This window comes from Thermobia domestica, chromosome 5, assembly GCF_964235325.1.
Source record: "Thermobia domestica chromosome 5, izTheDome1.hap1.1, whole genome shotgun sequence".
NCBI classification, from domain to species: Eukaryota; Metazoa; Arthropoda; class Insecta; order Zygentoma; family Lepismatidae; genus Thermobia; species Thermobia domestica.
In genome coordinates, this window is record NC_137458.1 from 15,883,033 (window position 1) to 15,902,593 (window position 19,561).

A 19,561-nucleotide genomic window follows, 5' to 3' on the forward strand; every position below is an offset into this window, starting at 1 on the left:
TTGTATACGAATTTTGATTTAAAGGAAAATGAATAGGGAAAGACAAATTGCGTGGACACATAAACAAATTTGAATGATTTTTTTCATGCTATGATGGAAGGTGTATGAGTATTCCTTTGTACTACTTGGATCAGTGGTAGAGCGTTCACCTCTGGTGTATGGGGTCCCTGGTTCGATCCCAGTTCGCAGCAAGTGAACTTTGTGCTGGACAAACGCCGTGTGAGTGGGTTTTCTCGGGGATCTCCCGTTTCCTCCCACTTTCTTCATTCCACAATTTCATTCATTTTTCATCACCGTCTCCTTTAGCCTAACCGGCATAAGCGTGGGACGTTAAACTTAAAGATTTTCCTTTGTACTGCTACTACCACCATCACCACCACCACCAATAATAATAATAATAATAATTATTATTATTATTATTAATAATAATAATAGTAATAATAATAACAATAATAATAATGTCGCTGTATCATTACTCCTTTAAGAAAACTGCATAGCAATTCAGATAAGTAATAGGTCTCCAATCAATTAATCAATAGATGTTGATAATTAAAGAGGATGATTTGAAAAGAAAAATAAATATGTATGTGACTAATGATATCCTGGAAATACCAGGTCATCCCATAAGTAATATCATGTTTTTGCACTGTGAGGTAAATAATGGCAATTCACCTGGGACTCTAGGACTCTACCGTTAATCAGGAAAACAGTTTCCATCGGACTCCGCAACACTCTGCCACCTGTCAACCCGTTGTTGAATACTCGCTGAAAGAAGTCACCGTTTTTGGAAGGAAATAACTGGGTCCCTGTTCGTCGTACGTCATCCTCAATTTGCAGTGTTTTCCTGGAAAGATGATTTCGCAGGATACGAAAAGAATATCAGTCTGTTGGTGCAAGATCTGGTGAAAACGCCGAGTAAAGGATTTTCTCCCAGCCCCATTCCTCGATCTTAGCACATTTCCTTCTTACCATGTGTGGGCACGCGTTATCACCGTGGATGAGCACGCCCTTGCGATGAACCAGAGCGGATCGTTTCTCCAACAACTCAGTCCGTAGGCGTTCCAGCTGCTAACAGTAAACATCTGCATTGATTGTCTAGTTACGTGGTAAGAACGTAAAATGGATTATCCCATCAAACACTCAATATCACTTTGCAGGGGTGAAAGTGCTGTTTCGACACAGCCCCGCTTTAGGTACCCACTCAAGTTTGTATGTTACGTTATACAGTGGATTATAAACTTTTTATTCTTTGTCACCATTCTGTCGAGAATAGCTCCCGCATTTGACGGGTGAACAGGCAACTGCAGATAACTACTCGCAGCTGCTTCTATTGAGGCGTTACAGTGTGGGATACCTATTTACCTAGTTTCGGCACGTACCCAAGGTCCTACAGATGACGATAAACATTTTAATGGGGGACATGGAGTTCGCTGGCCAGTTCTTCAACAGTTTACATTGGCTTTCCCTTTTATTTAATTTATTATTCATCCTTATACTGTACTGTTAGTTCTGTGTCTCCGCTGGTAACAGGTCCACTTATTAACAGGGATATCTTTGTTTTCCAACAACTGACGTACAAAATAATTTTAAAAACTCTTCTAAATTCCTATTGGCAGGAGGTTCACAATTGATGAATAACAAGTCTTCAACTTTCATCGTGATTATTCATCCCAGAAATTCAATCGTTTAATTTTTAATGTTCTCGAAGTCAGCATGAATACTACAAACTAGTTTGGACTGGATTGAATTTGATTTAGCGCCCGTTCAACAGCAAGGATATTTGAGACGTGTACCTACAGTTTAACGTGGATCCGAACGACATGAGTTCCCGCCGGGAATCGAATCCGGGTCTCTGACGCTAAAGGTCTGTATACTATGCACATAGGCACGAGGGAGCTTTTTACTCCACCCCTTAAATGCGTTACAAACTGTTTTACAATCCTATTGGTTACCGATTGGCGCGGCCTCTTCAAGATACAGTTATACGATTTTGTAAGCATAATAAACAACAAATATTGTGCAGTCGTAATCTTCTTAGCTATATATCAATTATAGTAATATTACCTTCGTTACTGTGTTCCTACAGCCACTTTATTATCAATTTATAGTTTTTACAGTATGAATGATGTAAGACTAAAACCGTGTTTGAGATCAAAGACTTGAGCGAACTAGTCTTTCCCACGGGATTTGTGAAACTTCATGTCTCGTCTCAGACGAGAACCAAGACGCAATGCTTAGAGCACCGGCCTCCCCAAATCTTGGCTTGGGCGGGCACTTCAAATATTTATTTAAAGTTATTGTTTTTATTGTTATTTTATTGTTCTTATCCGACAATAAATGAAAAAGTTATCCACATTGAACTGAAATTATTCATACCCCTAAGAAAAGGTTATTTTTTAAAACCATTTACACGCTGTTCCTTAAATGTTAAGTGAACAGTAATAAAAGTATAACATCAGTAACTTTGGGGGCCGAGAGTCATCTTCGTTACTGTTGCGAGGTTCTTCCAGATCTTAAAGTGATTCCAACCTTATAGTCGTCTCGAAGTACTAACGGCTAAAAGTCTGTATGAATGCACTTTTTGTAATCGACTAAGACACAACTGAAAGGTCGATTCGACTCAGAGGCTAGGAGTGGGGCCGCGGTGGCTCAGTGGTAGAGCGTTCACCTCTGGTGCTTGGGGTCTCGCGTTCGATCCCACCCCCCGTCAAGTGAAATTTGTGGTGGACAAACACCGTGTGCGTGGGTTTCCTCGGGGTTCTTCCGTTTCCTCCCACTTTCTTCATTTCACCATTTCATTCATTACTCATCATCACCGTCTCCTTTAGCCTAACCGGCATTTACGTGGGACATAAAACTCAAAGATTTCATTTCACTTCATTTCAGAGGCTAGGAGGATGTCCCCCTCCCTGCAATTGCTGGGTTTTGCAACATAGTACTTTATGTTTTAATTATTTTACGAGAAGGTATTGAATGTAGATTTACTTTCTTTTTTTTTTTTTAATTATGTTCAACAACAATTCTGGCAAAACAGAGAGTAGAATATGTCACCTAAGTAGACAGTGCTGGCAACACTATATATATATATATATATATATATATATATATATATATATATATATATATATATATATATATATATATATATATATATATATATATATATAGGTTATTCTATTTAACTCAGAACTCTGGCTACGTCCCTACCAATAACGATAATTTCAGTTACATTAAAAAATTGTTGATACAGGAAGGCATTACGTGACGTAATAAAACCACTTTCCGCGTGTACTGCGGTGGTTAAAGAGTGCTTCTAAATGGTTTTAGTGGTAAGTTCGGAAGGTCATAATACCATAATGTAACTGACCGCAATAAGAGATAATTATCTACTTGGGTGATCCTAACTTAAAATATTCATGTGTTCGGTGCATTGTGGTATACGAGCTTTTTGTGCTCCTCCACTCTAACTTCCTCATTTTTGGTTACGATCCGGACTTGAGGTCAGGTTGACTTTGAAATATATACCTTTAGAATAGACACCTGTAACTGGCCTATATGTGACCTTACAACACTCCTTCCCCTCAGCCAATGAGTAGGAATCAGAAATAGGCTAAAATACTGTCATACCAGGCACTGATCGTTGTCATGGTTAATGGATTACTAAAGTCATTTCGTCAGTACAGGAAACAATAAAGGAGAAATATTCCAGTAGTTCTTTATTCGTTGGTTGGATTAAAGTTAAGCATTTCTTTCAGCAATGAGGCTATATGAGAATTGGACCTATAGTTTGAGGTGGAATTCTAACCATCGTAACATGTTTAAATTTCAACGCATTCTCACTGGGAATCAAACCCGGGACCTTTTGCGCTAAAGCGTTCTTGCTCGCCGTTAGATCACCGGTGAGAGCTTCCAAAAGGCGCGTTTTTAGCTCCAGGAATTTATAATTGCTAGGAAGCATAATTCAGTATATCATAATCATCATCATAGGTATTTTGCCATTATTGACAGATCACGTGAGGCAACTGACAAGTTTCCATATTCCATGCTCTTCCACAAACCTCATCGTCTTCACGTACGATTTTTCTGTTTTGATATCGTCCATCAATTGTAGTCTCCTTCGCCTTCTCCTTCCTGCCACAGTCCCCTCATGATACAGTTCCTCTTAACCAATATCCCAACAAGTTTCTTTTCCTTTTCTTAATAATATCTAAAATTGTTCTTCCCCCCCCCCCCGCCATTTCTAAGACTCATTCATTCGTTTTCCACTCGAACCAAACTATTTCTCTCCTTCTCTACACCCACATTTCGAAAGTTTCGAATCGTGTTCAATATATACTTCACACTTATTTTCGTGTATGGTAATATATCCCTCGCCTTCCTTCCCTTTAATCTATTTGTTATTTAGGCCTAATTTTTGTTTCGGAAATTTACATAATCAAGCAGCAGTGTCACGTGAACATTATCTTAAGGAATTTGGTTTGTATGGAGTGGTATTTTCTTAATTAATATTGAAACCAAGTGGTAGTGTTTCATCCACTTTTGGTTTTAGCAAGAGAGATTACCCTACAGATGCATGGGATATATTCTTTGGACGTTTAATTGGTTGCAGGAAAATACTTCTCGTCGTCTGTTACCAGCTTTACTCTATAACGATCACCGTTTAAAACCGGAAGGGGTTGATTTCTGCCACTTCCGGTTTGAATAGAGGATTAACGGGTAAGATGAACGCTAAATCGATTCCAAAATCCACTTTTCGCTAATCGCTATCCCTTATCGTTTTCGCTCAAGATATAAAGCCATATTGAAATCGGAAGTTGTGGTAGATTTCTACCATTTCCGGTTTTAGTAGAGAGGTAAGGATGGAGACGAAATATAATCTTTAGACCGTTAATCGAAAGAAGAAAACGGCTTCTTGATATTTACCACCATTTTTAGTCTATAGTGTGGCCCTGCATAGCGTAGTCGTTAACGCTCTCGCCTTCGGTGTGAGCGGTCCCGGGTTCGATTCCCGGTGGGGGCACTCGGTCGAGAAAGACACAACAAAGTAGCTCCATTATCAGAAATCCAGCTTTAGGAATGCTTCCACCAAATGCCCTTATAGGGTATTGTATATGTAATTAACTAATCAATTTATAATTTTATATTATTATTATTCGTAATAATAATAATAATAATAATAATAATAGTAGCAGTAGTAATAGTAGTAGTTGTTGTTTATTTAATCAGCATGAATTTGTTCTTAAAGCAAGTTCTACAGTTTCAACCTATCCTTTGGCACAGGTCTCCTGCGTTCTCTGTAGTTGGCTTTTTGCTTTTGTTGTTATTGCCGTATGACGACCTCAAAGCATCCATAAATCCGCATACTTGGCAAGGTTAAACTGTATGAGGGACGGTTTCCTAATATCCTAATGAACATCAGTACATACGTCGCCTGTACAAGCAGAGATGACTTGAATAAAGTGACTTTAAGATTCATTGGAGAAAACTCCCATCCAACACTCACTGAAAGATATTGTTTTTCGCTTGGTTGAGTGGAGTTTAGCGGCCCTTTTTTGGTGTCGAAGCTATATGAGACGTGGACCTACATTTTTAAGATGGAAACTGAACCACGGTAATACGTAACAGCTCTCCGACCAGGAATCGAACGCAATACTGAGTGCAGCAAACGTACAGGAAAGAATTGCAAGTCTACTTTAGAGTAGGGATGGCCATTTCCGGAAAAAGTTTTCCGGTTTCCGGAAATCACATTTTTCGTTTTCCGTTTTTCCGGAAAATTTTCCGTCTTCCGTTTTTCCGGAAAAATTTCCGTCTTCCGTTTTCAATTTTCCGGTTTCCGGAAAAAATATTTTCCGTTTTCCGTTTTTCCGGGAAATGTGGCCATCCCTACTTTAGAGGAGATAGAATGTCTAGAACTGTTATTTTTTGAAGATATTCATGAATTATACCTTTATCATATTTTTAAAGCAGAATTTTCATACTAACAGCTAATTTCGGCTTCACCAAATACGCCTATCAGCTCAGGATTTTCTGGCCAATGTTTCGAATGTAATGTTCTATCGAGGAAATTGAAGCTTAAAATATATAAAACGATAATCATGTCTGTTGTGCTGTGAGGTTGCGAAACATGGTCGCTTACTCTGAGGAAAGAACGCAGACTGAAATTATTTGAGAATATAATCCTGAAACGAATATCAGAACTCAAGAGGAACTGGAATGGAGAATAGCGGAAACTTCATAACGAGGAACTGCATAATTTATACCAAGAAGGAAGTGCAATCGAGGAACGCTATGAAAGATTTACCGGAAGTCCAATCGGAAGACAACTATTAGGAAGATTTAGTACCCGGCTATTTGAGGCGATCGCAAAGCGTATTTATTGCTCATGCGTACTCTTGGAATACGCTGACCATGTATTTAAATGTAGATGGCTAATCATAAACGCGAAAGCAATAAAACGCTGAGAAAACGTCAGCTCGAGCGTATTTGGTGCGGGTCGGAACAATAGACCGCCTGCTGTTTAAAAGATTTCAAAAGGAAGGAAAAAAAGAAAGACGTGTTGCCAGGCAGAGGGATTGTAGCAAGAAACAGCTGCTTGGAAGATGGTTTGTGCAGAGTATTGGAACCCTACTATTACACACCTAGACTTGGCAAAAAGACCTGGAAACCCTGACTGGCTCACAGGATGATTTACACATCTGGTGAAAGTAAAATTACTGAATAGCCACTTTGGCCGCGTTCGCTACAGGGGGTAACACTTTCTCGACTAGCCTAGGACTTAAGCACAGATGGGAGGACAAAATTAGGATGGATCTCGCAGAAATAGGATTACAAAGTAGAAACTGGATCCAGTTGCCTAAGGATAGAAGTCAATGGAGAGCTTTAGTCAACGCGACATTGAACCTCTGGGTTCCATTGGCCATAGAGTTAATTGCTTTAACTTCGAATGTAAAATTTTAGCCATTGTGACAATCAGCATCATCTTCAAGTAGATGATCTCCGACAATTTCTGTGACTTTTTTCAAGTTTCGATTTCTGTATCTTTATTTTCATTTATTTATTTATTTTGTATTTTCAAATACTTTTGATAAAACTTCAGAAAAAAGGTATAACGTACCGTTCGTACCGCCGGAAAAAGTACATTATTATTATTATTATTATTATTATTATTATTATTATTATTATTATTATTATTATTATTATTATTATTATTATTATTATTATTATTATTTTGGAAGTTCAGATCGTAAGTAGTTCCTGTATTAAATCCAGTTGTGACAGTAGTTGTATTGGTACAGAGAACATGTAGGTAACACTATCACCTACGTACATACCTTGTATCGTTGATAACTGTATTCAAGGCGTCAACCAACGTGTCTGCCGTGATGTCCAAAATATCTAAGACTACGGCTGTTTTATCATGAGCTGCTCTCCTCGCGTTCCAATCTTGATCTGCAAAGAGAGGAATGGCCACCAACGGAACGCCGTGGTACACGGCTTCTTGGCAGCTCCCAAGTCCACTGTGCGTTACAAACGCTTTGATCTTCGGGTGACCTAGAACAAGAAGCAATAAAAGACTTAGTTCTTAATCCTGGTAATAGAGTAACTCGTTAAAAAAAAAAAAAAAAAAAAAAAAGATAATACCCGAAGAGTAGAGTCTTGTCAGTTTTAGCGGACATATGATAAATATAATATAGGTATCACACAGTATATATCGACGATATGTTTAGGAATTGTACTAAGATGGGTGTTTATACAAATTGTAACGCTTTGTCAATCAAGGCGGCACTGAGATTGTATGCAATCTGTAGTCTCCATACCATTCCTAGTACCTAGAAGCTATATATTTCAACGTATCAAAGCTAAATTTTAGACTTGAGTTTCTTTTGAGAAGAGGTTCCTAAGAAATCTCTATTCCTAAAACTAAGATTTAGTTCACTCGAAGGTAAAATCAAATGTCGATATTTTTGAAAATAGCTCGAATGATTATGTGTATTATTTCAGAAATCAACCTCTTATTAACAACTTAGCAATAAGGCATCAGACATTTCTCTGAAGAAAAAATCCATAAGACAGAGTTTACTAGTAGTACGACTGTTGTTTCGAAAGATTTTTTTTTTTTGTGGGGGGCACGGTTGTTCAATGTAGAGTGCTTACTTCTGGTCCGTAGAGTCCCTGGTTCGATGCCAGCCGAGTAAGTTTGTGGTGGACAACACCGTGTTCGTGGGTTTTCCCTGTGGGTACTCCCGCTTCCTCTGACTTTCTCATTCCACCAATTCTTCCATCATCATTCACTTGTCTCTAGTCAGTGAGTCAGGAAGTAAGTGCCTGACTTATGACGTTTCTCAAATCAGCGATTCAATTAAGATTTGGGAAGAGAGACTGTTTCATGAGAAGATATCAACAGAACAGAAACAAGTCGAGTTCATGTCAGGTCCGGGAACAACAGAAACGAGTTTTGCAATTAGATGGTGGTAAAATACCATGAAAATAAGACAGAACTACATATAGTGTTTATCGACCTGGAGAATGAGAAGTAGAGGTGTGCCAGAAAACTAGGTTCGCCTTGCCCAAGATATGTGTGAAGAAGGTAGGACAAGGGTCAAGAGCAGTATAGACTCCACGAACTGGATACTTATCTGATGGTATTAAAGACGCATCTCCTTGGTTTATGCTGTTTGAAGTTGATATTGTGTTACATAATATTAACAAAGAAGAGTCAGAAAAGAAGTTAAAAGATCTTTGGAGGACAGAGGATTAAAGAACGGTAGACAAAAGACGAAATACATGTACTTTGTTGGAGATGGAGAGGAAAACGTACAGATAGAAGAACAGAATCTCAAGCAAGTAAATACATTTTAAAATAGGTTCAACTGTGGATTAAAAAAAAAAGTGTTTAGGTGCGGAAACAGAGCACAGTTAAGGTAGGATAGTTGATCTGGAAGAAAATCTCAGGTATTATGATAAAAGGGTAGGTGTCAAGGTGAAAGGAATAACAAACAAGACCGTAGTGAGACTCGAAATGGTGTACAGAGCAGAAACTTGAGGAATCAAGAAGGTGCAAGAGAATAAACTAGACGTGCCCGAAACGAAATTGCTCAGATTGAGGTATGGTATTCCCAGGTTGGATAAGATGCAGCGTTAAAGTGACTGAGATGTAGAAGAAAGTACAAGAGCAAATATTACAGTGGTATGAACATGTTATGAAAAGGAATAGTGACTATGTCTGCATGAGAGTGGGGAAAATGAAAGTAGATGACAAAACGAAAGAGTAAGACTAAAAAGATACATTGTGTGACTACAGACTTAGAGGAAAAGGAGTTACTAAAGGATTATATTTCAGACCGAGTAAGATGGAAGCGAAGTATCAAAAATGTCGATCTCGCGTAAGTGGCAAAAGACAGAGCAAAAGAAGATTTATATTATTATTCAGTGGCGTATTTACGATTTTGTTTCGGGGGGGGGGGCTTGGCTAACTTTGTTCCTGGAAATGTGAGAATTCTGCAACAAAATTTACTGTATTTCATTTACTTTAATATAGTAAATACAATTTCGGGGGGATTGAGCCCAGAAGCCCCCCTTAAATACGTCACTGTTATTATTGCTTTATATAGGCTATTTGTTTTTACAGCAGACACTCTTTTTTTTACAGCACTTTATTTATGTATATAATTCCGTAATAGAAAAGCCAACATATAGTTTAAATATTAGAACAAGTGACCCAGATTTAATCGTCAGTGGAAGCCCAAATCTTCGAAAAGAATTAAGCGGCTCAAATTGAATTATTATTTCGCTCCTTTTTTATGGGCAAAGGTATGTGAAACGGAACTTATTGCTTAAAGAGCAACTTGCATTTGTGCTTGACTCAAGCACTAGAATATTCTGAGAATCAAACCCCAGATCATACGAATGGATAACATGCAGTGCTGCGTAAATTATAATAATGTAGAAGTGAATATATAGGTGGCACAGAAAAAAAAAAGGTGAGAATGCTCCAATAGCATTGCCAGAGCGAACTTAAAAAAAATAGTATTTCTTATTAACTCCTACAGGCTTTATACTAATTGTTCTATGTACTTTAATATTGTACTCATTAAATAAGGTCAGGTGCCCGATATCCGTCCCCGTGCCTAAATCCGTCCCCCACTCTATCTCCGGTAGAAGGTGCTGCTGCCAAGTGGAAGTCAGTGCAACATATGAGTCATAAAACCATTACCTGGGTGTGTGTTGTGAAAAACGGGTAACATCAACTATACTGCAATTGTAGTGTTTATCATTTTAGTCGATCCGAAAACAATTCTTGATAGTAACTTTATACGTTCATAGCTTCGCTCTAGGTATGTTGTTTTCTATCAATTATGGTATTCTCTGTAGATTATAGTATTATATAATTTAGAAACCACGGATACACTGTAGTGGTGGACATTGTCAGGAAAAATGCCGCCATGTTCGCAGTATAGGTATGCCTAAATTGCGTCCCCTTATTATGTTCCAAATACCGTCTCGGAGACGATATTAGGACTTATATGTTCTTCTTGCATTTTTCAGATGCGGAACCGGAAGAAGTGGAGAAAAGAGGATATGATTGTTGCTATTCAGGCTGTAAGAGACCCTACGATTCCCGTGGGCTACAAACAGGCATCTAATGTGTTTCAGGTTCCACGAGCTATTCTTTAAGTTTACGTTAAATCGGAACAAACGGCTGAGCAATGTGTTCAAAGAAAATTAGGACGAAAAACTGTTCTTTGTAATGAAATTGAGGAGAGACTTGTTGCGTATTGCGTTGAAATGGAAACTCACTATTATGGATTATCTATTTCAGATCTAAAAAGAATGGCTTACGAATTGGCAGTCCAAAACAATATGAATCATCCATTTTGTGATAACACAAAAACAGCTGGGGAAAAATGGCTCCATCTGTTTTTCAAGCGTAATTCGAAATTAAAACCGAGAAAACCACATAATTTGTCTTTGTCTAGAATACAAGGATTCAACAAAGAAAGTGTGCAAAAAATTATCGCGATACTCAAAGGTGAATCGCAGAAGATAAATTTCGATCCAACACGTATGCACAATATGGATGAGACCGGCATATCTGTCGTGCAGCGTAAGTCGTGTAAAGTTGTTACAACAAAACAAAAGAAGCAAGTTTGCATCGGCTGAGAAAGGGGCAATAATAACAACTGTGACATATATGTCAGCAACTGGCCAGTTTGTGCCACCTCTTTTGAAATTTCTACAAAAGAAGTGACAGTCGGAACTTTTAGAATAAACATGTGCTTCTCAATATCCCTGAAATCATCAGTCGCGAAGCTATTAGGGCAGTTCCAGTGATCATTTCCTCAACGTCAAAAAGGGCTGGAGCTGCATTGTTGGTCACGGGTTCATCACATAGAGAAACAATCATGGAATCAGATGATAAGAAAAAGAAACAGGAATCAATCCAAAAAAGCAGTGTTCAGTCTGCATTGCGTAGGAAACGTCATTTTCAAGAAACACAGGAACAACCATCTACTGCTGCTAGACCATCTACATTTGGAACGCAGAAGCAAAGAGAAACTTCGAAGGAGAATATTGGCCCTCGACAAAGGATGAGAAGAGTTTCGTCAAGCTCATCAAATGAAAGTGATACTGAAGCTACAACAGTGCAATGTGTTTCTGCTGATGAGGAAGACAGCAACAATTACTCAATCTGCCCAATGTGTGGAAAGGTCTTTTCGCAGGATAGGTGGCAATAAAGTGGATTAGGTATATTAAGTGTTTTGTGTGGTGTCACTAAGCGTGTTCTTTATCTAAAGAACGTTAAAAAAATATATCTGTGATATTTGTTTGTACGGATAAATGTGATTCTCAATCTTTATTATGAACGTGGCAACAAAATTAACATTATTTTAAACAGAACTTTGTCATTTTTGCTTTCTATTTTCAACACAAACAGTTTGCAGACTTTAGTTCGCTTATTAAACAGAAGTATCGTTGTATGTGTTAGCAAAATAAGACTAGTAGAAAACTAAATAAACGTTTTCTGTTTTATTTCACTTTTTCACCTCATTCTGCTTGTTTATATTAAGAAAACATACGGGGACGGTATTTGGACACTTTTTTTAAATTAGAAATTTGCAGTTTTTTTCATTTTTTATGAATAACTTAAGTAAATATAGTTTTTCTACATTGTGTTGAACACTTGTCTAAAAGAAACGTTCATACTAACTATAGGTGGTACAATAACAGATTTTCTCCCAACTACCTTGCCAAAAAAATCGAAAAATATAATGGGAGACGATATTTGGACACTTGATCCTAATTCTTGTAATATAACTATCCATTTATAATTCTCATAAGTACTAAGTTTTTTCTACATGTTTTGTTTAAGAGTTCTGTTAAAAAGTTCTACGATAAGCCTATGTTGTTTTACGAAGACACATGCTCAAAATGGAGGGCTCAAAAATGGGTCAATTGATATCTGGCCTATATTTGGGGAACGGTGCCCAGTTAGTGAGAAGTCACCGGTTACTATTTGGTACCAAAATGTTCACCGTCCTCTTAGGTATTGATCAACACCAATATCATCTCTCTATGGCTTAAGGCTCCCGAGATATGTCTCCTTAAAACTCCCGAGATCAGAACTTTTTGATCAATATCTCGTGAGCAGTAAGAGTGACGCGAAAAATTCCAACACTTGTTCAGATAATTTTTGATGCTCTATCGAATGGAGGGTTCAAAATTGAAAAATAAGAGACAGACAGAGAGAGAGAGAGAGAGAGAGAGAGAGAGTCAGTCAGTAACGAACTTTTCGTGAAAATATGTAATCATGTGATGAACTTTCTAGATGTAATTACAGCATAAATAATACAGGAATGTTAAACTATAAACATACAGTATAGATCCGAATACATATAGCAACGAAACAGAAGAATTAAGAAATAAACAGAGAAAAACCTGAACAATGTATTATAGTTGATTTAGCTACTATATTTGGTATCATAATAGCTGAGATTGTACAACTTCTAAAACTACTTACGTATGTGAAATGATGCTGGTTGGATCCGCGGAAGTAGAGTACAATCAAGTGAACTTGAGATGCTTCACAAGAAATTTCATGTGCAATAGTAATGAACTTATCACGAAAAGAAATTATTACAATTGATTTAAGATTAACGTTCCTTTTCAGCACGGAGGTTAGCTCCAATAAATTACTGGGGTTTGTATCAAAGGCAAAAATTCCCACACCAGAAATCGAACCCAGATCCCTGACCACGTGTTACTTGGCTACCGAAAGGAAATTGATGTTCAAGAGTTTATCCCTTGTAAGAATTCTGTTGTATTTCAAAGAAATACTATTAGAGTTAGAAAATTGAAACCCTCGTGCCTGTTACGTACGTATGTCGGACACCCTCATTGCAGTTTCTAGCAAAAATTAATAAAAATATTGTGCCTAACCTTTTACATGAAAACTACGACTTAACTCACCAACATGAACTTAGTTTGTAATGTACGCAGTACGTATTTATTCAGTCTGCGTCAAAAAAAAAAAAAAAAAAAAAAAAAAAAACAAGAAAAGTTAAATTTGACCACTTGTTCCAAAAACACTGACAAACGAATATGTAAGTTGTATACACTGACTTTTACTGATGATAGGATATTACTGCTGGAACATGATCGTGAATTATTATAGACCATATAAGCTTTCGTCACGCAAAGAAATTTATAATTACCTAGCAAATCTTGCTGTGGAATCCATTTCACAATCTTGACGTTATTTGGCAAGTTCGTCGGAGATTTTCCATTCCACTTCCAGATGACACGTTGCGGCAGTTGAGCAAATGCTGACACTAAATGATTCACCAAACTATCAGGAAATGCTTCATCAGGGAACATAGTACCCAGAGAAAATATTATAAATCCTGCGTGCCCAGAATTATCCGCAAATTCCCGAAAATCCTTAGAAAGACACAGAATTAAAAAAAAAAGCTTTATTATTAATGGAAACTTGATACAGAAATCATTAAGCTGCTATATCTAAGAGTATACAATAATGTAAATATAATACTTTTGTTTCTAGCTAAGTACTGATGAAAGTTTCAAACAAGTAATAAATAAATAAATAAATAAATAAATAAATAAATAAATAAATAAAATATAGCAAGTACCGCAAACATACGGCCACGAGACGAAGAGAGACGAGAGATTTTATCGTTTCGTCTCGTGTCTAATCTCGAAAACGGTTTTCTTATCTAGTCTCAATTTTTTTTCTTGTCTTGTATTGTAAGTTTCTATACAAAATTTATGCTACGATATTTTCTTAATTTAATCTCGCATTTATCAGAATCTTTCCCCGTCACAAGGGGTCCATGAAGGGTGTGATATAACAGCATTTAAACACATATTTATTATTGGAGTATACTACGCAATGACTTGCATATCTTTAAACTTTGAAACTTGTTTCTCATTGTGTTCGTAGAATCACTTTATCAATTTATGGCTTTATACTATGAATCATGTGACACTGAAACAGTTTTATGGTGCATGGTGGCTCAGTGGTAAGAGCGCTTACGTCTGGTGCGTGGTGGTTCGATTCTCGGGCAAGCAACATTGTGGTGGACAACATCGGTCCGTGGATTTTTCTCGGGGTACTCCCGTTTCCTCCCACTTTCTCATTCCACCAATTCTTCTATCATAGTGGGCAACACTATGTAGCAAAAATTTGTAATAAATATTTCTTTGAAAATACGGAATAAATTAGCCAAATATTCCAACTTAAAAAAAATCATCATTATTTTTCGAGTTTTAAATTAACCTATTCAAAAGCGGAAGTGTTATACCAGCTTTGTCTGTTTGTGTCGACAAAAATATCTGAGCAAAAAACGGAAAGAGGAGTGAAAAATGTTTATTTTCTAACATGGATTAAGCGTCCCGTTCCTTATCTTTTTTTCCCGTCCTGCAATAGTATGGGTATCAAGGATCTTATAAAATAGAGGATCTGCCCTTACAACAAAATCGTGAAGCCATACGTCAGTTTCACCACCCCTACTCTGCCCACTCCGCCCAATAGGATCGCAATGTTTTGAGCCAACAATCATGGTGGGAAACAAAAGTAGCCAATCAGACGATGGCGGAAACGAGAGTAACCAATCAGACGTGCCGATGCTCGATTGTTTTTTGGCTTCATTCATTTAATAGCATGAAGATACATATGGGCAGATCCTCTATTTTATAAGGTCCTTGATGGGTATGAACCTACCATATTGAGAGATGAACCTTTTTTCTGTATTTTATTCTTTTTTCTTTTTGTCTTTATGTTGTACAGTTTCAGGTAATTGGTCTACTGTTGTATGAAACTTCGTTAATAAATAAATAAATAAATTTCCAGTTGCAGTCAAGGGACTCTCGATTGAGCTTTTCTGCTCTCATTTTTCCCAGGATACTTTGCGGTCGGTGACGTCACGTGGAGGTATAACCAAGGATGTTATAAAATAGAGGATCTACTCATACCACAAAATCGTGAAGCCATATGTATCTAATGATTGGTGATTTTGTTACCTATGAAAGATTATTCCGGATAGTATAATTTCTTCTCACCCTTATTTGTACTCCCATACGTGCAGCATGTAACCATTCTATAATATAAATCTGGAGCAAGGACTTAAATAAAAATAAACGACAGACACACACACACTACATACTTACCTATGAAGATCACAATGTTTTGAGCCAACATATATAGCGAAACCAAGAATAGCCAATCAGACGTGCTAATGCTACGTTGTTATTTGACTTCTGTGCAGATCCTCTATTTTATAACATCCTTGAGTATCGCTAGGTGTCGTTCAAGAGAACATGTGCAACAATCAAGGATCTTACAAAATAGAGGATCTGTCCTTACAACAAAATATTGAAGCCATACGTCACAGTTTCGCCACCCCTACTCTGCCCACTCCGCCCAATAGAATCGCAATGTTTTGAGCCAACAATCATGGCGGAAACGAAAGCAGCCAATCAGACGATGTCGCAAACGAGAGTAGTCAATCAGACGTGCCGATGCTCGGTTGCTTTTTGGCTTCATAGATTTAATACGATGACGATGCATATGGGCAGATCCTCTATTTATAACATCCTTGGAAACAATGCATACGCAGTTACGCTAGTTGGTGTCCTGTTTCAAGACGGACATAAGTCCTCCACATGACGTCACGACAGGGAGCCAATCAACTCTAAACGCGAACTGGACCTACCTGTTATTTTATATACCTTGGGTTGCAGTATTGATTCACATAGAACAAAAGCGGGGGGAGGCAACAAGAAATGATATTTTGGTATAGGCTATTTAAATATCAACACTTGAATCAGTTACACTTATTAATGATGTTATATCTTGACATTTCTTAAACTTTTACTCGCACTTAATCCAAATTAACATAACATAATTCATATTATGAAATGTATATACTTTACCTTTGGTAAGAAATTAGGAGGTCTACAATGCAAGCAGCTTAGACTTATAACATTTGGCAGATTAGGTCGTGGGTAGTCTGTGCTGGGATCACTGTTTACAATCACCAAACTTCCATTCCGTTCAATTTCCAACATTGGAGGAATGCGTTCACCAAGATGGCGTCGAACAACTCTATCAAGCTGTGGCAAGTAATACCATTCTCTCAGAAGTCTTACAAAAAGAATGAAGAATGAATTGTGAAGGCGCTCCAGAAATGTCATATGATCGGTGAAATCAAGGTAAACATTTGGAACATACGATGTTGGGTTAGGATTCCACACACTGTGATCCGTCCAAGGAAGTTGTGCGGATGACACAACCGTTACGAAAGGACACTGAAAAATATGGGCCATTACTAAAGCACATTCACTGGACACATGAGGCTTAATAATCAAATCAAAATGGTGCTCTCCACTAATTAACTCCTTCACTTCATCAGTACTTAAGAAATGATCACACACTCTTGTTCCCAGAACAGCAAGAGTCGTCATAAATTGCCAGGTATTATAGTATTTAGATTGTCTTAGTGTGGTTATGTCCGCCAAACCCATGTCAAACTTCTCAGTTACACCAGATGGAACAATAATGTTTATATTTCGAAAATCCTGTTCCGGAAAATCGTAAGGTGATACTAGTGTCACGGTGTGTCCCTTCTTTACGAGTGCTTTGAGCAGTGGTTGGACGAAAATTACGTGACTCTTGGAAGCAAATGGAAACACTGCTAGAATATTGTAGCCATGAGCAGAAGGAAATACTGATAGGCAGGTGATAAGCACAATTATAATAATCTTCATATCTGCAATAAAAACAGTCATTATTATGTCAATATTTTTGCAATAAAAGGAATAAACTGTAAATTTTGATTGTTATTGCTAAAATTATTAAGAACCTAACTTTAGGTATATAGGTCTACAAGTTTTGTATTTTAAGTACACAGATACCTCATGCAATTAAGAGTCACTTAATTCCCTTTTGGGGGCCGCGGTAACTTAGTGATAGAGCGTTCACCTCTGGTGTATGGGGTTCTTGGTTCGATCCCAGCTTGCGCCAAGTGATCTTTGTGGTCGACAACCACCATGTACGTAGGTTTTCTCGGGATTCTCCCGTTTCCTCCCACTTTCTTCACTCCACCATTTCATTCATTTGTCATCACCGTCTCCTTTAGCCTAACCGGCGTAACTGTAGGTCGTAAAACTTAAATATTTAATTGCATTTTAAAAATTTTTATTTGGGGGTGCACGGTGGCTCAAGAGAGCTTGTGAGTCCTTGTTTCGATTCCAGGACAAGGAAAGTTTGTGGTGGACAACATCGTGCCCGTGAGTTTTCTGGATACTCCCTTTTCCTCCCACTTTCTCATTCCACCAAATATTCCATCACCATTCACTTGCCTTAATCATCCTTCTCCCTTAGCCTAAAGGCATAAACGTGGGACGTTAAACTTAAAGATGTACTCGTAATTTTCATTTCAATTCCCATTTTTATTTTTGTGACTTTTGATAGACGTAATCTTCCTTATATGTACAGAGTGATGCGAAAGTCAGTTACCAGAAAAAAAATGGCATTTAGTCCTATATTATGATATAATTCCCGGTGGGAGCTCAGGTGGTTTGGATTCCACATGAACCTGTAAGTTCTGGTCTCATATAGCCTCGGTGCTGAAAGGAACGGTAAACTCAAATCCAACAAACAAAATATATTGCACAAATATTTGTTGCATTTTAATTGTATTTTAACGAAGACTTTACATCTCTTAAGAGTTTCACATACGTTCAAAAAATCCTTGCAGGACATATTGAAATTCACATATGTTCCTGAGAACAGTTTTTCTTTTTTTTTAAGTTTCACGTCCCACGGTTATGCTGGCTAGTCTAGAGGGGAGGGTGATAATGAGAAATGAATGAAGTGGTGGAATGAAGAAATGGAAGGAAACGGGAGAACCCCAAAAAACACACGCACACGGTGTTTGTCCACCACAAAATTAACGTAGCGTGAGCTGAATTTCCCAGGGACCCCATGAACCAGAGGTGAACGCTCTACCGCTGAACCACCGTGGCCCCCTTCCTGACAACAGTATATTACTATCAATCGCAACTGCAACATGATCGGGACGGTGATGACGGACGAAGGTTAAGATGCTATAAAAGGAAAATATTCTTAAACTTAAGGACGGATTTTCATGCAAGTGTCCGTTAGGCTCGTTGCTTGTGATTTCTATGTGTAGTAGTGGTGGGCACAAAAAACGATTTTTCGGTTTTAGAAAAACCGAAACCGGATTTCGAAAATTTTCAAAAAAAACGGTTTTGGTTTTCTCCAAAAAAACGGTTCGGTTTTTCACCGAAACCGGTTTTGGTTTTCTCTAAAGCCGGTTTAGGTTTTCGCCGAAACCGGTTATCGGTTGTTTTCTTCAAAACCGGTTCGTTTTTTCGCCAGATAAGGTTTAGGTTTTCTTCGAAACTGGTTCCGTTTTTTTTTTTTTTCAAAATGTGTTCTATTTCTGACCAGAATAGTGTTTCGTTGTTCTCCGAAAACCGAATCTGTTTCCACAGAAATAGATTTATATGTCTTCCAAAAGTTTTCACCGAAACCAGTTTCGGTGAAAACCGAAACCGGATCCGGCGAAAAACTGAACCGTGCTACACGTGCTTAAACAACTTTCTCAATTGACTATTCAGCCACATTACAAGCAAAGAATACAACAGACGTTTGTATGAAAATCCGCCTTAAGGGATTGGGATGCCGGTTAGATGAGAGAGAGGAAAAAGCGTAATGCTCTCTCAATACTACGTTACTTCGTTGGGTTTGGTTTTTAACAATGTGTGTGTTGTTCTAATTATTTTTTTCACATTATCTTATAAAAACCTTTTAAAGTGTGTATGGGCCTATTTCTCAAAAGCAACAAGTCTTTCAATATGTTTTTTACAAGTCGTAACATATCATAAAGTAGAAATTTCAAAATAACACTAAGAGGCATTTCTAGATACTAATAGTGATACCTCTAATTTGTCATTTCATGTTATGTACAATTGTACAATGTTTGATTTCGAATATACTAGTATTACAAGATTACCTCCC

General features: G+C 37.6%; 1 protein-coding gene and 1 non-coding gene across 2 annotated transcripts in view; one reads left to right on the top strand and one right to left on the bottom strand.

Moving 5' to 3' along the window:
* Positions 1-19,561, bottom strand: part of LOC145685736 (UDP-glycosyltransferase UGT5-like) — a 36,905-nt gene that overhangs the window by 5,740 nt on the left and 11,604 nt on the right. Inside the window, exons 2-4 of the mRNA XM_081758230.1 lie at positions 16,450-17,285; positions 13,713-13,938; positions 7,332-7,551 (exon numbers count right to left, since the gene is read on the bottom strand). Of these exons, the coding sequence (XP_081614356.1) occupies positions 7,332-7,551; positions 13,713-13,938; positions 16,450-17,283 (1,280 nt within the window). The 5' untranslated portion in view covers positions 17,284-17,285. The remainder of the gene's footprint in view (positions 1-7,331; positions 7,552-13,712; positions 13,939-16,449; positions 17,286-19,561) is intronic.
* Positions 4,947-5,020, top strand: TRNAR-UCG (transfer RNA arginine (anticodon UCG)). The gene has a single exon. It is a non-coding gene; the product is annotated as a tRNA-Arg (tRNA).